General features: G+C 44.2%; 1 protein-coding gene across 1 annotated transcript in view; it reads right to left on the bottom strand.

Moving 5' to 3' along the window:
• The window catches only part of CFAP221 (cilia and flagella associated protein 221), a 91,507-nt gene that overhangs the window by 21,517 nt on the left and 52,680 nt on the right, over positions 1-17,310 (bottom strand). The window contains exons 12-17 of the mRNA XM_081095455.1: positions 13,853-13,940; positions 9,573-9,662; positions 8,177-8,275; positions 6,236-6,341; positions 4,841-4,974; positions 2,508-2,588 (exon numbers count right to left, since the gene is read on the bottom strand). Coding sequence (XP_080951581.1) covers positions 2,508-2,588; positions 4,841-4,974; positions 6,236-6,341; positions 8,177-8,275; positions 9,573-9,662; positions 13,853-13,940 — 598 coding nt within the window. The remainder of the gene's footprint in view (positions 1-2,507; positions 2,589-4,840; positions 4,975-6,235; positions 6,342-8,176; positions 8,276-9,572; positions 9,663-13,852; positions 13,941-17,310) is intronic.

Genomic DNA, 17,310 nt, shown 5'->3' with positions numbered 1-17,310 from the left:
CCCGTAAGAACAAGAACAAGACAGGGATGTCTGCTTTCCTCACTCTTATTCAACATAGTTCTGGAAGTTCTAGCTGCAGTGATCAGACAAGAAGAAAACATAAAAGGCATCCAAATTGGAAAGGAGGAAGTAAAACTCTCACTATTCACAGATGACATGATATTGTACATAGATAACCCTAAAGACTTCACCAAGAAACTACTAGATTTAATAAATGAATTTGGCAATGTAGCAGGATATAAAATCAACACCCCAAAATCGATGGCTTTTTTATACACCAATAATGAATTCTCAGAAAGAGAAATTAAACAAAGAATCCCATTTACCATTGCAACAAAAATATTAAGATACTTAGTAATAAACTTAACCAATGAGGCAAAAGACTTGTACTCAGAAAACTACAGGATATTGAAAAAAGAGATAGAAGAAGATATAAACAAGTGGAAGAATATACTGTGTTCATGGATTGGTATAATCAACATCATTAAAATGTCCATACTACCCAAGGCAATCTATAGATTCTATGCAATCCCTATTAAAATTTCAACGGCATATTTCACAGATTTAGAACAAATATTCCAAAAATGTATATGGAATAAAAAAAGACCCTGAATAGCTGCAGCAATCTTGAGGAAGAAAAACAAAGTTGGAGGAATCACAATACTAAATATCAACTCATACTACAAACCACTCTAAGCTAAACAGCCTGGTACTGGCATAATAATAGGCATATCGATCAATGGAACAGAACAGAGACCCCAGAAATAGAACCAAGCCATTATGCTCAATTAATATTTGACAAAGGAGTCAAGAACATACAATGGAGTCAAGAAATTCTCTTCAATAAATGGTGTTGAGAAAATTGGACAGGTACATGCAAGAAAATGAAAATAGACCTCCACCTTACACCATTCACAAGAATAAACTCAAAATGGATTAAAAGAATTAAATTTAAGTCAGGAAACCATAAAAATCCTAGAGGAAACCATAGGCAGCAAAATCTCAAACATCTCTCATAGCAATATGTTTATGGATACATCTCATAAGTCAAAGGAAACTTAAGGAGAAAATAAATAAATGGAACTACCATCAAAATAAAAAGCTTCTATACAGCAAAAGGAACCATCGACAAAACAAAAAGGGACCACACTGTATAGGAGAACATATTTGGCAAAGATACATCTGATAAAGGGTTAATATCTAAACTATATGAGGAACTCATACAACTTAACAAAAGGAAGACCAACAATCCAATTAAAAAATGGGCAAAGGACCTAAATAGACACTTCTCAAAAATGGTCGTACAGATGACTAAGAGACATATGAAAAAATGCTCAAAGTCACTGATCATCAGAAAGATGCAAATTAAAACAACAATGAGGTACCATCTCACACCTGTCAGAATGGCTACCATCAACAAATCAACAAATGACAAGTGCTGGTGTGGATGTGGAGAAAAAGGAACCCTCCTTCACTGCTGGTGGGAATGCAGACTGGTGCAACAACTGTGGAGAACAGTATGGAGTTTCCTCAAAAAACTAAAAATGGAACTCCCATTTGACGCAATAATCCCACTTCTAGGAATATATCCCAAGAAATCAGAAACACCAATCAGAAAGGATATATGCATCCCTATGTTCATAGCACAATTTATAATAGCTAAGAACTGGAAACAGCCCAAGTGCCCATCAGTAGATGAGTGGATAAAAAAGCTGTGGTACATTTATATCACAGAATACTATGCAGCAGTAAAAAAGAAGAATTTCTTACCCTTTGAGTCATAATAAAGGGACCTGGAGGATATCATGCTAAGTGAAATAAGTCAGTCAGAGAAAGATAAGTATCACATGATCGCTCTCATCTGTGGAATCTAAGTAACAAAATAAACTGATGAATGGAGTGGATCCAGAGACACAGAAGCATGGAAGTGGGGAACCTTAGAGAGAAGGCGAGGGAGGGTGGGTGGGTGCGAGGAAATCAGCTAAGGACTTTACATGAATATATGCATGGCCTATGGGCACAGACAGTGGGGCAGTGAGGGCCTGGGGTCGGGGATGATGGCGGGCTGGATGGGGTCAATGGGGGGAAAAAAGGGAATATGTAATACTTTCAACAATAAAGAATTATCTTTATACTTCTTTGTAGTTGAAAAAATAAAAATATTTATATTTTCAAAAGCAGAAGTGGTCATATATACTCAAGGAGGACTGACTAACTTTGTTCACCTCATCTTGTGCTTTTTCTTAAAGTTTCTAACCTGTGTGCCTTCATGTGTGCATAATAGGTGGTATTTCCACAGAATAAGGAAGGATCCTGGATCCCATAAGCCACATCAGGAAAACAGAGTCTGTTAGCTTCACACATACCATAAAATGACAACAGGAAAGTACACACAGTATGTGACACAGTACAGTCCATAGTAAAATAAGCTATTAAAATAATGCAATTCAAAGGTTTCGTTCATGTCATAAGGAGCCTAATTAACGATACCATGTAGTCGGTCTGACCTGCAGGTTGAAGAAGGAATGATGGTGCTTGACTTGAATGTCTGAAGGTTTAATTGGGACAGGTCCAAGGCCGCCAGGAGCCTGAAAGGGGAAAATGCAAGGAATTGACACATAACCACATTAAGCAACGGTGGCTGTGCTGCTGGCCCTGACACTCTGAACATGAAGTGAACAGCTCTATTCTTAAAGCATCCCTTCCCGCGACCACAGTCGCTACTGCACGTGTGGGGCCTGGAGGTGGCGGTGGCCAACCTTCCCTCCTTGTCTCTTAGTAGAAGTGATTCTTCATTTTCATTTTCTACTGTGGTGGATGCTGCAAGGTGCCACCCAGAATCACCTTTAGGCTCAAAGGTTTCAGTCCCCCAGTTGCTAGGAGTCCAGTTCATACAAACAACTCTCTGGGGTCAGCCCTCTTCAGGAGGTGCCCGGGCTGCAGGCGCTGCCTCAGGGAAGGCCACGTGCCCCTCCGAGGGCAGCCCACCTCCAGCGACAGGTCTAATGCTGGGTCCTCTCACCCTATCTCAGCATCAGAGCTCCTCATGAATTCAGCTGAGGCCTTTGTCAAGAAGGTCTGCAGTGCTGCTTCTCTCTCTGTCCACTCCTGCTCCCGCTCCCACCACCCTCCCACAGCTGCTAATCCCTAAAGCACTACCAATCAACGTCCTGCAGGCCAAGCTGCCTCAGACACCTAGAGAATCTGAAACAGCGCCTGCTGTATTATGGCACTCAATAAACACGGTATTTCACCAGATCTAAGACACCATAATTAAATTAGTGTGATGCATGTTAATATGCCATCAATTATAAGACACTTCCTAATTTCAAAGATGCTAAATATTTTTAAAAATATATTTTTAGTTATTTTTGAGAAGAAGGGGGAGAGAGAGAGAGAGAGAGAGAGAGAGAGAGAGAGAGAGAGAGAGAGAGAAAGAGAAACATCACTGATGAGAGAGAATCATTGATCGGCTGCCTCCTGCACATCCCACCACACTGGGGATTGAGCCCCACTACCCGGGCTTGTGCCCTGACCGGGAACTGAACCGTGACCTCCTGGTTCCTACGTTGATGCTCAATGACTGAGCCACGTTGGCTGGGCAAAGATGCTAAATACATTTTAAAAGTTATTTTAAAATTGATAAAATAGAGTATTCGTGAAATGAATTTGAGAACTCTTTAAAGGCAAGAATGCTGAGCAGTCTGCTTTGCATCAGCTCTGAGCAGCAGAGCAGCCTTTGTAGAACTAATTAAAGCAGCGAATGAAATGCCTAAGCTTTGAGCTGCTCAAAAGGAATGAGCGCGGTGGCGATCTCTGCCTTCAATGATTAGGTGTCAGATATCTGTTCTCGCTGGAAAATCAGATTTTTTTTTCCTCCTAGGAACAAAATATTCTAATCTTTTAAGTCATTTACTTTCTAATGCAGAAAATACATGGAATTTCTAGTCAGTCCTGCAATGCTTAACACACATTATAGGATGTGAATGGCAAGTTTAGTGTTTGAAACTGATTTTTTTTTTTCAGCGTATGCACTTTCAATATCAACTTAAACACACTTTCTTTTGCCAACTATGTGAACGGGGGCAACATTTTATTTCTGGCGATGTCCCTGTGTCTCAGTTTCCTGCTCATCTGGGAGATGATACGCAGCACATAGATTTGTTGAAGATTAAAGAGATGGTTCAACTGAAGCCCTTAGGACACTGCCTCACTCATGGTGGATGTAATGCAGGGCTGTTCTTTTTATTATAATGCATCATTGCACCCATTGGGCAAGAGGGATGAAATACCACACCTCTTGCCAGGATGAGAGAGAGAGAGAGAGAGAGAGAGAGAGAGAGAGAGAGAGAGAGAGAGAGAACAGGCAGGAGGGGGGTAGGGAGGGAAGGAGGACGGGGGAATTATGAGCCTGATGGGTTAGAGCTTAGACTGTGGGATTCTGGGCCGTCCTTCTGGCCTCTCCATTGCTCACGCCGCAGAAGGACTCAGCGGAGCAGGACCTGCCTCCCGGCCAGGCCAGGTCCTCTGGTCTCTCCGTCTGCCCAGCTGCTCTCGGGCCTGAACCTGGGCTGCCAAGCTCCGCTCAGTGCCCTTGCTGGGCCCCAGGCTGGAAAGGGCCAGCCCCGGCTCTCAGAAGCTCTGCACAAGTGTGTCGGATGCCAGGCCGTGGTGGTACATGACCCCTGGCTTCCCATTGGCCACAGTCCCTGGGCACAGATCTCCCGGGGGAGCCTCTCAGAGGAGGCAAAGGGACCGAGACAGCGATAGGGCCTGCCTTGGTGTCTGCCGAACAACCATCTGACCGAGCCCGGCCCCTCCCCAGCCCAGCAGCACCCACCAGCTCATCGAAGCCCTGGGGAGGACTGTGGGATGGGAAGGCGAAGGGCAGCACTTGCTTGGGTGACACAAAGCCCCAGCTGGAGTGATTGTCTTGACTGTGCCGCAGCAGATGGTATTTGGAGGGAGTCTTCTCTATGAGGGAAAAACAAAACAGCACTTTTGGGGAGACTCCTAAGGTATTTCTATGTGAAACCCCCATCTTCAGTTGCTTATCTGTCACACACCATGTGGTACCTGCTACATGCCATTCCAATCACAGTATCTATGTGTGCATGTATTTATTCCCATTTTAAATGTCTCCTTTGTCCTTTACCTCCACCCCGCTCCAAAGTATAAAAAATGTCATTTTATTTTCACTTTATTTTTGGGGAGGACAGGGCAGCCTGAGCCAGGTCCAGGGGCTCGGGCTCAGGAGGGAGGAGGGCTGGAGAGACCAGGCCCGCCTGTGGGTCTGCACCTGAGCCACAGATTGGAAATACATTTTCTGGAAGGAGATGGTGATGTGGCTGTTGGGCTCCTAGAGCTACTGAGGATGGGCCTCCAACAGCCCCAGCCCACCTGTGGATTGGAACTTTTTAAAAATAGCAAAGATAATATGAGGTAAAACACTGTGTGTGTAAATGCTAGGCTGAGATAAAACCAGACCCAGCCAACCAGCCAGCAAGTATACGTGTTGACTGTCCCAGTCTCTGGCGACCTTACATGGTACAGGGACTTTGCAGGCATGATTAAGTTAAGGATCTTGACTGAGATGGGGAGATTGTCCTGGGTAACCTGGGTGGGCCTCAAGCAGCGGTTCTCAACCTGTGGGTCGCGACCCCTTTGGCGGTCGAACGACCCTTTCACAGGGGTCGCCTAAGACCATCCTGCATATCAGATATTTACATTACGATTCATAACAGTAACAACATTACAGTTATGAAGTAGCAACGAAAATAATTTTATGGTTGGGTCACAACATGAGGAACTGTATTTAAAGGGCCAGAAGGTTGAGAACCACTGGCCTAAAGTAATCACAGGATCCATAAAAGAGGGAGAGAAGAGGGTCAGAGTCAGAGAAGGAGACGTGATGACAGAGGCAAGAGGTCAGTGACTTGAGGAAGTGGCCAGGAGCCAAGTGTGCCAGTGGCCTCCGGAAGCCGGGAAAGGCCAGGAACACATTCTCCACTGGCGCCTCAGGGACCCAGCCCTGTGGATCCCTGATTTTAGATTTCTGACCTCCACACGTTTGTTCTGAGCCACACATTTATGGTGACTGGTTTAGCAGCCATAGAAAACATACGTGTGATTTATGAAAACATCGTATTTCTACGCAGCCAACTTCATTGTAAAGAAACCTCATGCTGTGACGACAGCTGGCCGAAGCATCGCTGACTTCCCGGCCGTATCTCACCTTGTGCTATCGACTGTCTGCTGTGCTTGAGCCTCTTTAATATGGTCTCTCTGTCCATGAAACGCATGATGTCCAGCATTTTAAGTAACCGTCGGTGAACCATGATCTAGAATCAGAAAGAATAAGGGTTTCAAACGAGTCGTTGACACATGCTCATTTCGTCATTTGATTTAATTCATTTTTCCCAACCACCGCTAAGGGCTAAGGCCACCGCTGTAAGTCAGAATTCACCAGGAGAGTGGCAAGCTGCTGCCTGAGGCCGAGGCTGGGAATTCAACACCAGGGTGATGCTGACTTCCCTGAATACAAACGAGACCGGGCTGTCATCTAGCCTTGCCTTACCCAGTTTACGAGACTCGGTTTCCCCATATTTCCAGAGTGGAAACAATGACTATTTCTGCATTTCCTTTTTCCAGTGTATCTGAATAGCAGTGCTCCCACTGTGTCGTGTTCAGAGTTGAAGGACAAACGGAAGGGACAATTCTGTAGAAATGGGGCTGTGGAGTATGGGCCATGCTCACTGCACACTGCTGTGCTTTGACTTCAGAGCGGATGCGCGCAAATCTGTCCTAGTTATTGGAATGATTATTCATTCCGTAACCAACACTCCTTTCCATCCTGTGAAAATTCTTTTAACACAGGCGTGGGGAACCTTTTTTTTCTGCCAAGGGCCATTTGGATATTTGTAACATAAACCATAGGCCATACAAAATTATCAACTTAAAAACTAGCCTGCTGTATTTGGTCAAACATTTAATTAACTCACCCCTGATACTTCGGCAGGGCCAGACCAAATGATTTCGAGGGCCTTATACCGCCCGCGGGCTGGACATGCCCCACCCCTGGCTTAACAGATATTATGAAGTGGCTACTCTGTGGCCAGTTCTGTGCAAGGCATTGGAGATACAGTGGGAGCAAACAAATACTAGCCTGCACAGAGGTGATGGTCCACGTGTGTGTGTAAACTGGGGCGTGGGGGGTGGAATGGATGACAGTAAACACTTAAACAAGATCAACACCATGAAGAACATAAGAGAGTAAATGCACGAAGACATGACTGGGGGCTGGGAAGGGAGTGGTCTGGCCATTATGCAAGAATAATTAGCGGAGGCTACTCTGAGGGGGTGAGGGTTGATCTCAGACTTGAGTGATAAGGAGAGAGTGATCCTGGGAAGAAGGTTCTGAGCAGAGGAACCAGCAAGTACAAAGACCCTGGGCAAGGACCAAAGGAGACATGTTGAAGAGACAAAGAGAAATCCAGCCTGACCTTGTAGCCTTGATAATAATTATGCAAGAGATTATTTTATTTTTTTTATTGAATTTATTGCGTCGTTGACATTGGTTCACAAAACATACGGGTTTCAAGTGTACAACTCAGCAAAACATCGTCTGCACACGGCAGTGTGTCAACGCCCACAGCAAAGCCTCTTTCTGTTCCTGTTTCCCCCCACCTTTGCCCGCCTCCACCTAACTCCCACCACCCTTTCCCCGGTGCACGAATTTAATGCTAGTTAATCCACAAAAAGGAATGAAGTACTGATATATGTTACCACATGGGTGAGCCTTGAAAACACATTAAAGAGAAGCCAGTTGCCAAGGGACATGCATTGTATGATTCCGTTTATATGAAATGTCCAGAAGAGGCAAATCCGCAGAGACAGAATGTAGATTAGTGGTTTCCAGGGCCGGGGGATGGAGATGACCGCTAATGGGAACCAGGTGCCTTTTTGTGGCGATAAAAATGTTCTAAAATTAGATAGTGGTGATAGTTGTAAAACTCTGTGAATAGACTAAAAACTACTGAATTGTACACTTTACAAGAGTAAATTTTATGGTATGCAAATTATATCTCAATAAAGCAGTTACAAAAGAACTCAGTGTTTGATTTCCTTGTGCTGATGACTAAGCAAATTAAAATTTCAATCTGGTGCTGAGACTTACCTTGCGTGCTGCTTGCTGAAACCGTCTCTGTGCCCTGAACCTGCTGACCCAAGTGTTATTAACAAGTGGATCAAAATCAGGTTCAAATTTCTTGCTTTTCTGTGGACATAACATGAAAGCACATCTCAGATTTACAATGTAACCCCTAATATAAGCATGTGATAAACATGTTTGCATGTGATCCCCAAACTAGTTTACTTGTTGTTTGTTCTGCTTTATAATAAGCATTTATTAAGCGCTTTAGTATACACATCATCATAGGGAATACTTACTGGGCTGGATCTAAAAGTGGGAGTTTTGGGCTTTAAAAAATTTATAGTCTAGTTCAGGAAGCTCAAGCAAACACATGTGACCCTGAGGGAGAAGAATGAAGTCAGATGTGGTGGGTGCCAGCACTGTATCCTGACGTAGAGGAGCAGACTGTATGATGCCGGTGGAGGACTGCCATGCTCAGCCTTCCCCCAGCACCAGCAGTGCCTGCATATCATGGGCGCAGTGGGAGGTGCTGGGTCAGTGAATGCAGGGGACAGGGTGCCTGAGGGTGTACTGAGGCCAGCCAGAGCCTCAGGCACTGTAGATTCTTGAACAGGGAAATAATATGAGAAAAATATATCAGAAATGAATGTCTCACATTGCACATGCAGTGGGCTGGAGAGGAGAGGGCAGAGGGACAGATATATGAACAGACAGTCTGCTGGATTAGTGGGGGTGAGATCTGGAGGTTGGGCTTGGGTATGACCTTGTGGAAGAGCCATTGGCGAGACTTGGTGGCCAGGTTAAATGTGGGGGAGAAGAAAAGAGGTTGAAATAATTCAGATGTGGCAAACCCAGGAAAAGAAAGTGGGGGTGATGAAGGTGGGAGATTAGGAAGAATCTTGCCATTAACATTAAAAATTGGGGTTCAATCAGGAACTATCACCTGGCAGTGGATACTCAGGTGGAGGGGCTACTGTCCCCATTGGACATTTGAAGAAACGAAGGCATCAAGGCCCAGAGGGCTTTTCCAAGGTCCCAGACCTGTGGTAGAGCTGGGACCTGAAGTCTGGCTTCTGGCTTCCTGTCTGTATCCTTCCCACCAAGGGGAGGGCCGATGAAGAGAGGCCCAGAGGCCCACCTTCCGACCTTCCGACAGCGACAGCGGCATGGAGAGCAGAGGGGATGGAAATGCCAAAGGAGAACAGAAGGAGAAAGTGAGGGTGGGAAGGAGAAGCCAAAGTATGTGAATTGTGATGTTTTACTGTGAGTATGTAGTAAAAACACTCTGAAAACATAAGCCTTTTAAAGGTTATTAAGGATCTCTTGCTAAGAGGATTTATTTAACATTGTTGAGCTTTTTAAAAGTGAGCATTTAAAGAGCTGCCAATAGTTAGATTCAAAATAAAGGAAAGCTACCCACTTCTTCCAGATTGTGAACAACCCGCTTCTGGTTAATTTCCGTCGTCAGTCGCTGAAATTCCTCCTCCAAGACAGGATCTCCTCTATCTAGCTGGGTTTTTAATCATCAAAAATATTAAAATTGAATACAAATGCACACAACTTTATTTCTTTTTAAAACTGCTAGAGCCCCTGCCAAAACCGGTTTGGCTCAGTGGATGGAGCGTCGGCCTGCGGACTGAAAGGTCCCAGGTTCGATTCTGGTCAAGGGCATGTACCTGGGTTGCGGGCACATCCCCAGTAGGAGATGTGCAGGAGGCAGCTAATCGATGTTTCTCTCTCATCGATGTTTCTGACTCTCCCTCTCCCTTCCTCTCTGTAAAAAATCAATAAAATATATTTTTTAAAAAAACCAAAAAACCTGCTAGAGCCCCATTATACAATTGGTCAAATCCACCCAAGAAGTTCTGTTGGGAGGGGTGGCAACATAACTAGGTTAAAGGTATCATTGTAATTATACTCACTGTTTACACATAGGAAGTTTTTATAGAAGCACAAAACTAATACCTTCTTTTTGTAACTAGAGGAAAGTGTCTAGAAATTGTTTCCAAGGCATTTAGAAGTCACAGGAAGGATTTTAAGGAACCATGTAACCACAGGACTACAGAGATTTCTTTGAAAAGCAATGCAATGTCCCAGTTTTAAGCTCCTCAGAGCTGATTATCCAAGTACCAGGTTTTAAAGGTACTTTAAAAGGCAAACGATGCCTCCCCTTTCCTGCGTGGTGGAGGTTGGTGGGGTCTGCTCCTTCCTGGGCCTAAGGGCCCCCCTCCTGCTCCCACCCCCGCCTGCTTCCCTTCCTCCCCTCCTGCTCCCCTTCCCCCACTGCTTCTCCAGTGGCCCCCCAACCCCAGATCTCCTTCCTATACCCCAGGAGCCTGGGTCACCCCAAGGAAGGCTGACTGGGCTGGGACCAGTGTCTGCCCATGCCCGCCACCGTGCACACTGCAACAGTTTTTGCCTGTCTGTGCTGTTTATTACTTGTTTGTTAGGTAATGTCCAAAACTAGTTTGGCCCTTAGGTATACTGATCATAATCATTTTTAAAGACTGAACCAGAAGAAATCTATTCTGATTACCACAATAACACCCTATTCAGAGATAAGAGGGGTACGATATTGTCCCCGGGGGGTGGGAGTGGGGTAGGGGTGATCTGTCCAGCTCTAATTTGCACACGTCAGGGAGTCTGAGATTGTGGATCTTAAGTTCTAAACACAGAGTTTGTGGGGAGAGACCCAGACCCTCACAACCACTAAACGTAAAATAAAACAGGCAGCCAGCGAAGGGATTGGCAAACAGGTTGTTAGCGAGAAGAAAGGAGGGCGATTCCTTACATTTTGATTAAGACTCTACTTACTATATGGTGAACACTTCTGAAGTTAGTGTATCGATCTCCCATGAGCTTGTCATCCTTCGGGTTTGTGCCTTCCAGCTAGAATGCTGACTCCCTCCATGTGCTCCCACCCTCTCCCGCTCCCTTTTTGCCACATGCCTTGGGCCTCCAGGGTTCCCCGCCACTGGGTTACCAGCCAGGATTCAGCTACCAGATGAAGTCTGGACACACTGAACGGTGTCCCCGCAACACTTGCTCTCCCACTACATTGGGCTCTCAGGGTGGCCTGCTCTTCCTTCTGCTTGCCCTGCTGATTGATAGCAAGGACACGAGACAGCTCCTCTCCTGCTCCCCTCAATAGCTTTTGCAAGCCTCTCTCCAGTGTCTGCCCCCACAGTCTCTGCAGTGGCCTGCTTCCTGCGTCACCGGGAAGACAAGACCACCAGCACTCCCCAGCAGCTCCCCCTCTGCATGCCAGCCCGGCCTGACTGCAGCCTTCCTTACTCCGCCTTCTCCAGTCCTTCCTCCTGTTCAATCTTTCCGTCTGACCACGGCCTCTTCCCAAGCTTCTTCAGCCTTTTCCTCTGTAATGGCTCCATCACTCTTTGCCCCTGCTCATCTTAACTTCTCAAGAAACTACTCACTCCCACCCATTCCCGAGAAGTCCGATTCGGCGTTTCCCTCCTCAAGTCTGCTGGAGTTGCTATCACTCGAGGCACACAGGGACTTCCAAGTGGCCACATCCAATGTGCACTCTTCAGGCCTCATGATCCTGGAATCCTCTTTGCACTTGACTGATCCCTCCACGTCTGCTTTCTCTGGGTTCTCCAGGTCCCCTGGCCTCCCAACCATTTCTGCTCTATCTCCTTCGTCGTCCGCTGCTCTCCCCTTAAATCATGAAGTTCTCTAGAATTCCTGCCTTGAGCTACCATCTTTCTCAAGATACTTACTTTCCACAGGTCACCACACTTGTTCTGGTGCCAGTCTCTACTCTATCCTGGTCACTCCCAAGCCTCTGTCTCCAGCTCAGATATGTTCCTTCAGCTACCCCCTGGAAGCCCTCCAGTCACCCCAGATGTAACACAGCCCAAATTAAACTTTTCATCTGCCACTAAACCAGCATTTCTTCCATATTTGAGATCTCATTTAACACACATGCACCCAAGCTGGGAACCTACAAACCTTAGCCTTCATTTCCAATTTATCTATAGGTTCTAGTTCTATCACTGCACTCAGCACACTTTGTATCATCTCTTAATGGTTCTGTGCCACTTCTGCACTGACCTTCTTGAACTGACCATCACTTATTCACTAGCACAGAATCTTACAGACACTAGGCATTCACTCAATGCACTGGCCAAGTGAATAAACCGTTGAGTTTGTCTGTCAACCAAATGCTGGCGATTACAGCCTTACCTCTCACATTGACCTGGCTGTGGCATGTCTGTGTCACCTTCATCTTTAAAACGGTTAGAAAATATTCCATTGTGGGGTTCACAGAAAACACTTGATATTTTGTTTTTAAAATCATGTGCAAAGGATCTGAATAACATACCAAACTAAATTTAAATGCCAATCTAATATGTGCCTTTCCTAATGCTAAGATTTACAAATGTAATGATTTAACATCCTTTAAAAATAAAAAAGGAACAAATTTATTCAAATATCTGATTTGTACTTCAAATCTAGAAAGAAGATATATTTTATATGAGAAATATATTCACATATGACAAGATACATGATTTTCCCAATCCCTCCTACCCAGTACTGCCACTATGTGTAGCACTGAGTGTGGGGAACACAGACTCCCACGCTTAAATGCATGTACCAGGGTATTATGGATGAATTGTGTCCCTCCAAATCCATATGTTCAAATCCTAACTCCTAGTCAGGAGATATGTTACTTAAGGAGGTAATCAAGTTAAAATGAGGTCATTAGGGTAGGAGGAAATTTGGACACAGAAGGAAAAGCATGTGAAGACCCAGGGAAAAGATGGCCATCTACAAGCCAAGGAGAGAGACCTCAGGAGGAACCAATCCTGCCAACACTTTAATCTTGGGCTTCCAGCCTCCAGAACTGTGAGAACATAAATTCCTGTTGTTTAAGGTACATAGCCTGTTGTATTTTGTTACAGCAGCACTAGCTGACTAATAGAATAAGTGATGATTCCATAAGTCCTATCAATCAAGTCTGAGCCCCTGCAACATGGAGCCCTAGCCAAGTCCTATCACCTCTGGTCCCTGTGTCCCCTGTGCTTCAGCCAGTATGGACCTGTCCTTGCTGTTCTCTGGGCCTGCCTTGCACTTAACAATGCCTATGCCACAGGGATCCCAGGGGTATTGCATAGTCCCATAGTTCCCCTCTTTACTCTCCCTTCCCTGAACCTGCAGTGCTGACTTGGTGAGTCAGATGTGACCTTCTCCCCTAACCAGTTTTCCCCTTTCTGCTCAACCTCTTTGAATGACTCTGACTTGGAACTTTCATTTGAATCTGGATCTGGCCTGGCTCCTAGTTATTGTTTTTGGGCCTCCCTTGCCTTCATGCTCTGCAGATCCGGGTGCAATTCACACCCAGAATTCCAGCCCAAACTTGAAGCATTCCATCACTCTCAATTGAATGCCTTTGTCCTCTTTACAATATTTCAAAATTACATCATGTCTTAAAGAAAGCTTTCCAATTAGATGAGTTCTCTCTCCTCTCTGGCTTCTGCATCCCCCTAATACTTAGTATAAGTCTCTTGTGACACTTACAGCCAGCCTTGATTTACAGGTAACAATTAACTGGTCATCAGCCTCCTCCCCTCCCAACTTAACATTAAGTTTTCTTTCCCCTGATATGGCATCTTGCCTATACCGGGAATTCAAAATAGTTAGTGAACTACATGATATACAATTAGAAGGAATTCTGACCTTGTATTTCTCGTTTATTTTTTGCTGCTCATCAGCAAGGTCTTTTATAAATTTAAAAGCCATATGTTCTTTACCAAGGTGCACCTGCCTGGAAAGAAAAAAACACACACAACTTCCAGAACCCATCAGAATGGAGTCTCTTAGCTATACTCTACGACGGAAAAGGGATGCTGAAATATTGGAGGAGACATCATGGGGAAGAAAAGTTGTAGACTTAAACAACATAATTAAGATGAATAATGTGCTCTAGAAGATAAAATTAAGCTTATCTTCTAGTGACGCGTGCTGAAATATTTATGAATACAAAAATCTGATGTTTGCCCAGCTGGCATGGCTCAGTGGTTGAGCATTGACCTATGAACCAGGAGGTCACGGTTTGATTCTGGTCAGGGCACATGCTCGGGTTGCAGCCTAGATCACCAGTGGGGGGCATGCAGAAGGCAGCCGATCAATGATTCTTTCACATCATTGATGTTTTCATCCCTCTCTCCCTCTCCCTTCCTCTCTAAAATCAGTAAGAATATATTTTTAAAAATCTGATGTTCAACATCATTAGTCATTAAGGAAATGAAAATCAAACTACAATGATGTACCACTTCACACCCACTAGTATGGCGATGATGATGATGATGATGATGATAATAATAATAATAATAAAAACAACAGGTATTGTCAAGGATGTAGAGAAATTGGAATGCTTAAACATTTCTGATGGGAATATCAAATGGTTGGCCATGCTGGAAAACTTGGCAGCTTTGCAAAATGTTAAACATAGAATTACCACATGACCAAGCAATTCTACTCCTTGCTCTCTGCCCATGAGAACTGAAGATATGTTCATACAAAAACTTGTATATAAATGTTCATAGCAGCATTATTCACCATCACCAAAAAATGGAAACCACCCAAATATCTACTGATGAATGGATAAACAAAATGCAGTCTGTCCATATTATGCAATATTATTCAGCCATAAAAAGGAATGAAGTCCCGATAGATGCTATGACATAGATGAACCTTGAAAACATGTCAAATGAAAGAAGCCAGCTGCACGAGGCCACGTATTGTGTGATACCATTTGTATGAAATGTCCGGAATAGGCAAATCTATAGTGGTTGCCAGGGCCTAGGGGAGAAGGGAATGAGAATGACTGCTCAATGGGTATAGAGTTTCTTTCTGGGGTGATGCAAATGTTCTGGAGCTAATTAATGGTGATAGTCACACAGTATTGTGAATATACCTGCACACTTTAAAATTATTAAAATGGTGAATTTTATGCATTTTATCACAGTTTAAAGATATCTGGTATGTAATATATTTATCATGAAACGTGGTACATGTTAAAAATAAGTAGTAGCTCTGGTTTTACAAATGGAATGGGTATAGCTGGCGTGGCTCAGTGATTGAACCAGGAGGTCACAGCTCAATTCCCGGTCAGGGCAAATGCCCGGGTTGCAGGCATGCTAAAGGCAGCTGATCAATGATTCTCTCTCATCATTGATGTTTCTCTCTCTCTCTCTCTCTCTCTCTCTCTCTCTCTCTCTCTCGCTTCTTCTCTGAAATCAATAAAAATATATTTAAAAAAAAAGAATGAAAGGGTGTTTCTGGAGAACTGTTTTAGATTAAAGGAGACTAAAGAAAAATGAAAACTAAATATAAATTGTATGGGCTTTGATTGGACCCTGGATTCCTCCTCTCCAAAAACAAAAACCCAGGTATAAAGGACATTAATGGGACAACTGGGTAATGTTGTGTATGGGCTGATTATAACAATATTATTGTAACAATGTTAAATTTCCCAGAATTGATTATGGTAATGTTAGAGAATGTCTTTCTTTTCAGGAACTACATGCTGAAGTCTTCATGGTGCCTGCAATTTACTTTCAAATGGTTCAGAAAAAGGGTGTGTGTGTGTGTGTGTGTGTGTGTGTGTATGTGTGTGTGTGTGTGTGTGTGTGTGTGTGTGTGTGTAGAAAGTAAGGGGAAGTATATGTGGCATAATGTTAACAACTGGGGAACCTCCATCAACTGTATACGGGTGTTACTGGCAGGTTTAACATCTTTCAACAAAAAAAGTTGGGAGAAACTGAATTTAGGATGTGATTTCAAACACAGAAGGAAGGACATGGCCATTGCATCATACTGATTATTTTTTATTTTTTTATAATTATTTGAAAAGAATATATAGAGTGATAAAATATAGTGATTATTTTCCCCTCCCAATACTTTATAAATAATATTTTTCAAGTTTTCTACCATGACAATGTGTTCATTTTTATAATAGGGAATTAATATTTTTTAAAACGCTCTTTGAAAATGGTGCATAGGTAAATTTGGTATGCAAATCCTCCCACAACACCATCAAAATAAAAATTAACCTATAGAGCAACCATCATTCAGAACTGCCTGAATTCTAGCTAAACAGAAGTCCTACAACTAAGGATACAAAGAAGAAGCCACATTGAAACTGGTAGAATGGGCAGGTCCCACACCTACATGTGGCAATACAAATTGGGAGGGATATCTAGGCTGCAGAGGTCCCCCCTGAGGAGTGAGGGGTCCCAGACCCACACCAGGCCTGCCAGCCCAGGATTCCAGTGGCAGGAAAAGAAGTACCCATAACTTCTGGCTGTAAAAACCAATGGGGATTATGATTGAGTGAGATGAAGGGAAGAGGGAGTCCCAGGTGTTCCTCTTAAAGGACTCATCCACAGACTTCCTTAGATTCACTCTCTCTGAGCTCTAGCACTGGGAGAGCTGCTGGAAGGGCACCAGGGACATATGGGGAGGAACTGAATTGTTTGGCATCAGGGAAAGAGCTGGAGGGTCAGCTTTCTCCAGATAGAAGTGTTGGCAGAGGCCATTGTTTCTTTTCTGAGTCCCTCCCCACTGAGCCGGTAGGTGGGCACCAGCCTTGGAACACATCAAAGCTCCACCCAACCATCTCCATCAAAGGATACACTCAGCAAGCACCAGAGCCCTGCTGAAAAGTCCTGCTCTGTGGGGTCAACCCTTGAACAGTTGACCCTCCACAGTGTTTGCAGACAGTGTGTACAGCTGGTCAGCTTGTGGTAGATCCCTCCCATTGAGGTGCCAACAGCAATCAAGGCTCAACTACAACAGGAGGGTGTACACAGCCCACATGGGGACCAACCTGGAATGCCAAGCTTGGATGACTGGAAAGGCTGTGTAACTGGGCCTTACAGGACACCTATGACACAAGGCCAATGTACGAAGCCTGAGAGATCTACATAACATAGAAACAAACACAGGGAGGCAGCCACAATGAGGAGATAAAGAAAAATGTCCCAAGTGAAAGAACAGAAAGAGAGCTAATCAAAATGGAGACTAGTAATCTACTAGATGCAGAGTTCAAAACACTGGTTATAAGGAAGCTTAATGAACTCAGGGGAAGAATAAATCAACTACTGAGAACTTCAACAAAGAGGTAGGAAACA

This window comes from Myotis nattereri (assembly GCF_964212035.1).
Source record: "Myotis nattereri genome assembly, chromosome: 7".
Classification (NCBI taxonomy): Eukaryota; Metazoa; Chordata; class Mammalia; order Chiroptera; family Vespertilionidae; genus Myotis; species Myotis nattereri.
Note: the sequence above shows the minus strand (reverse complement) of the source record. Positions and strands in the feature narration are given on the sequence as shown.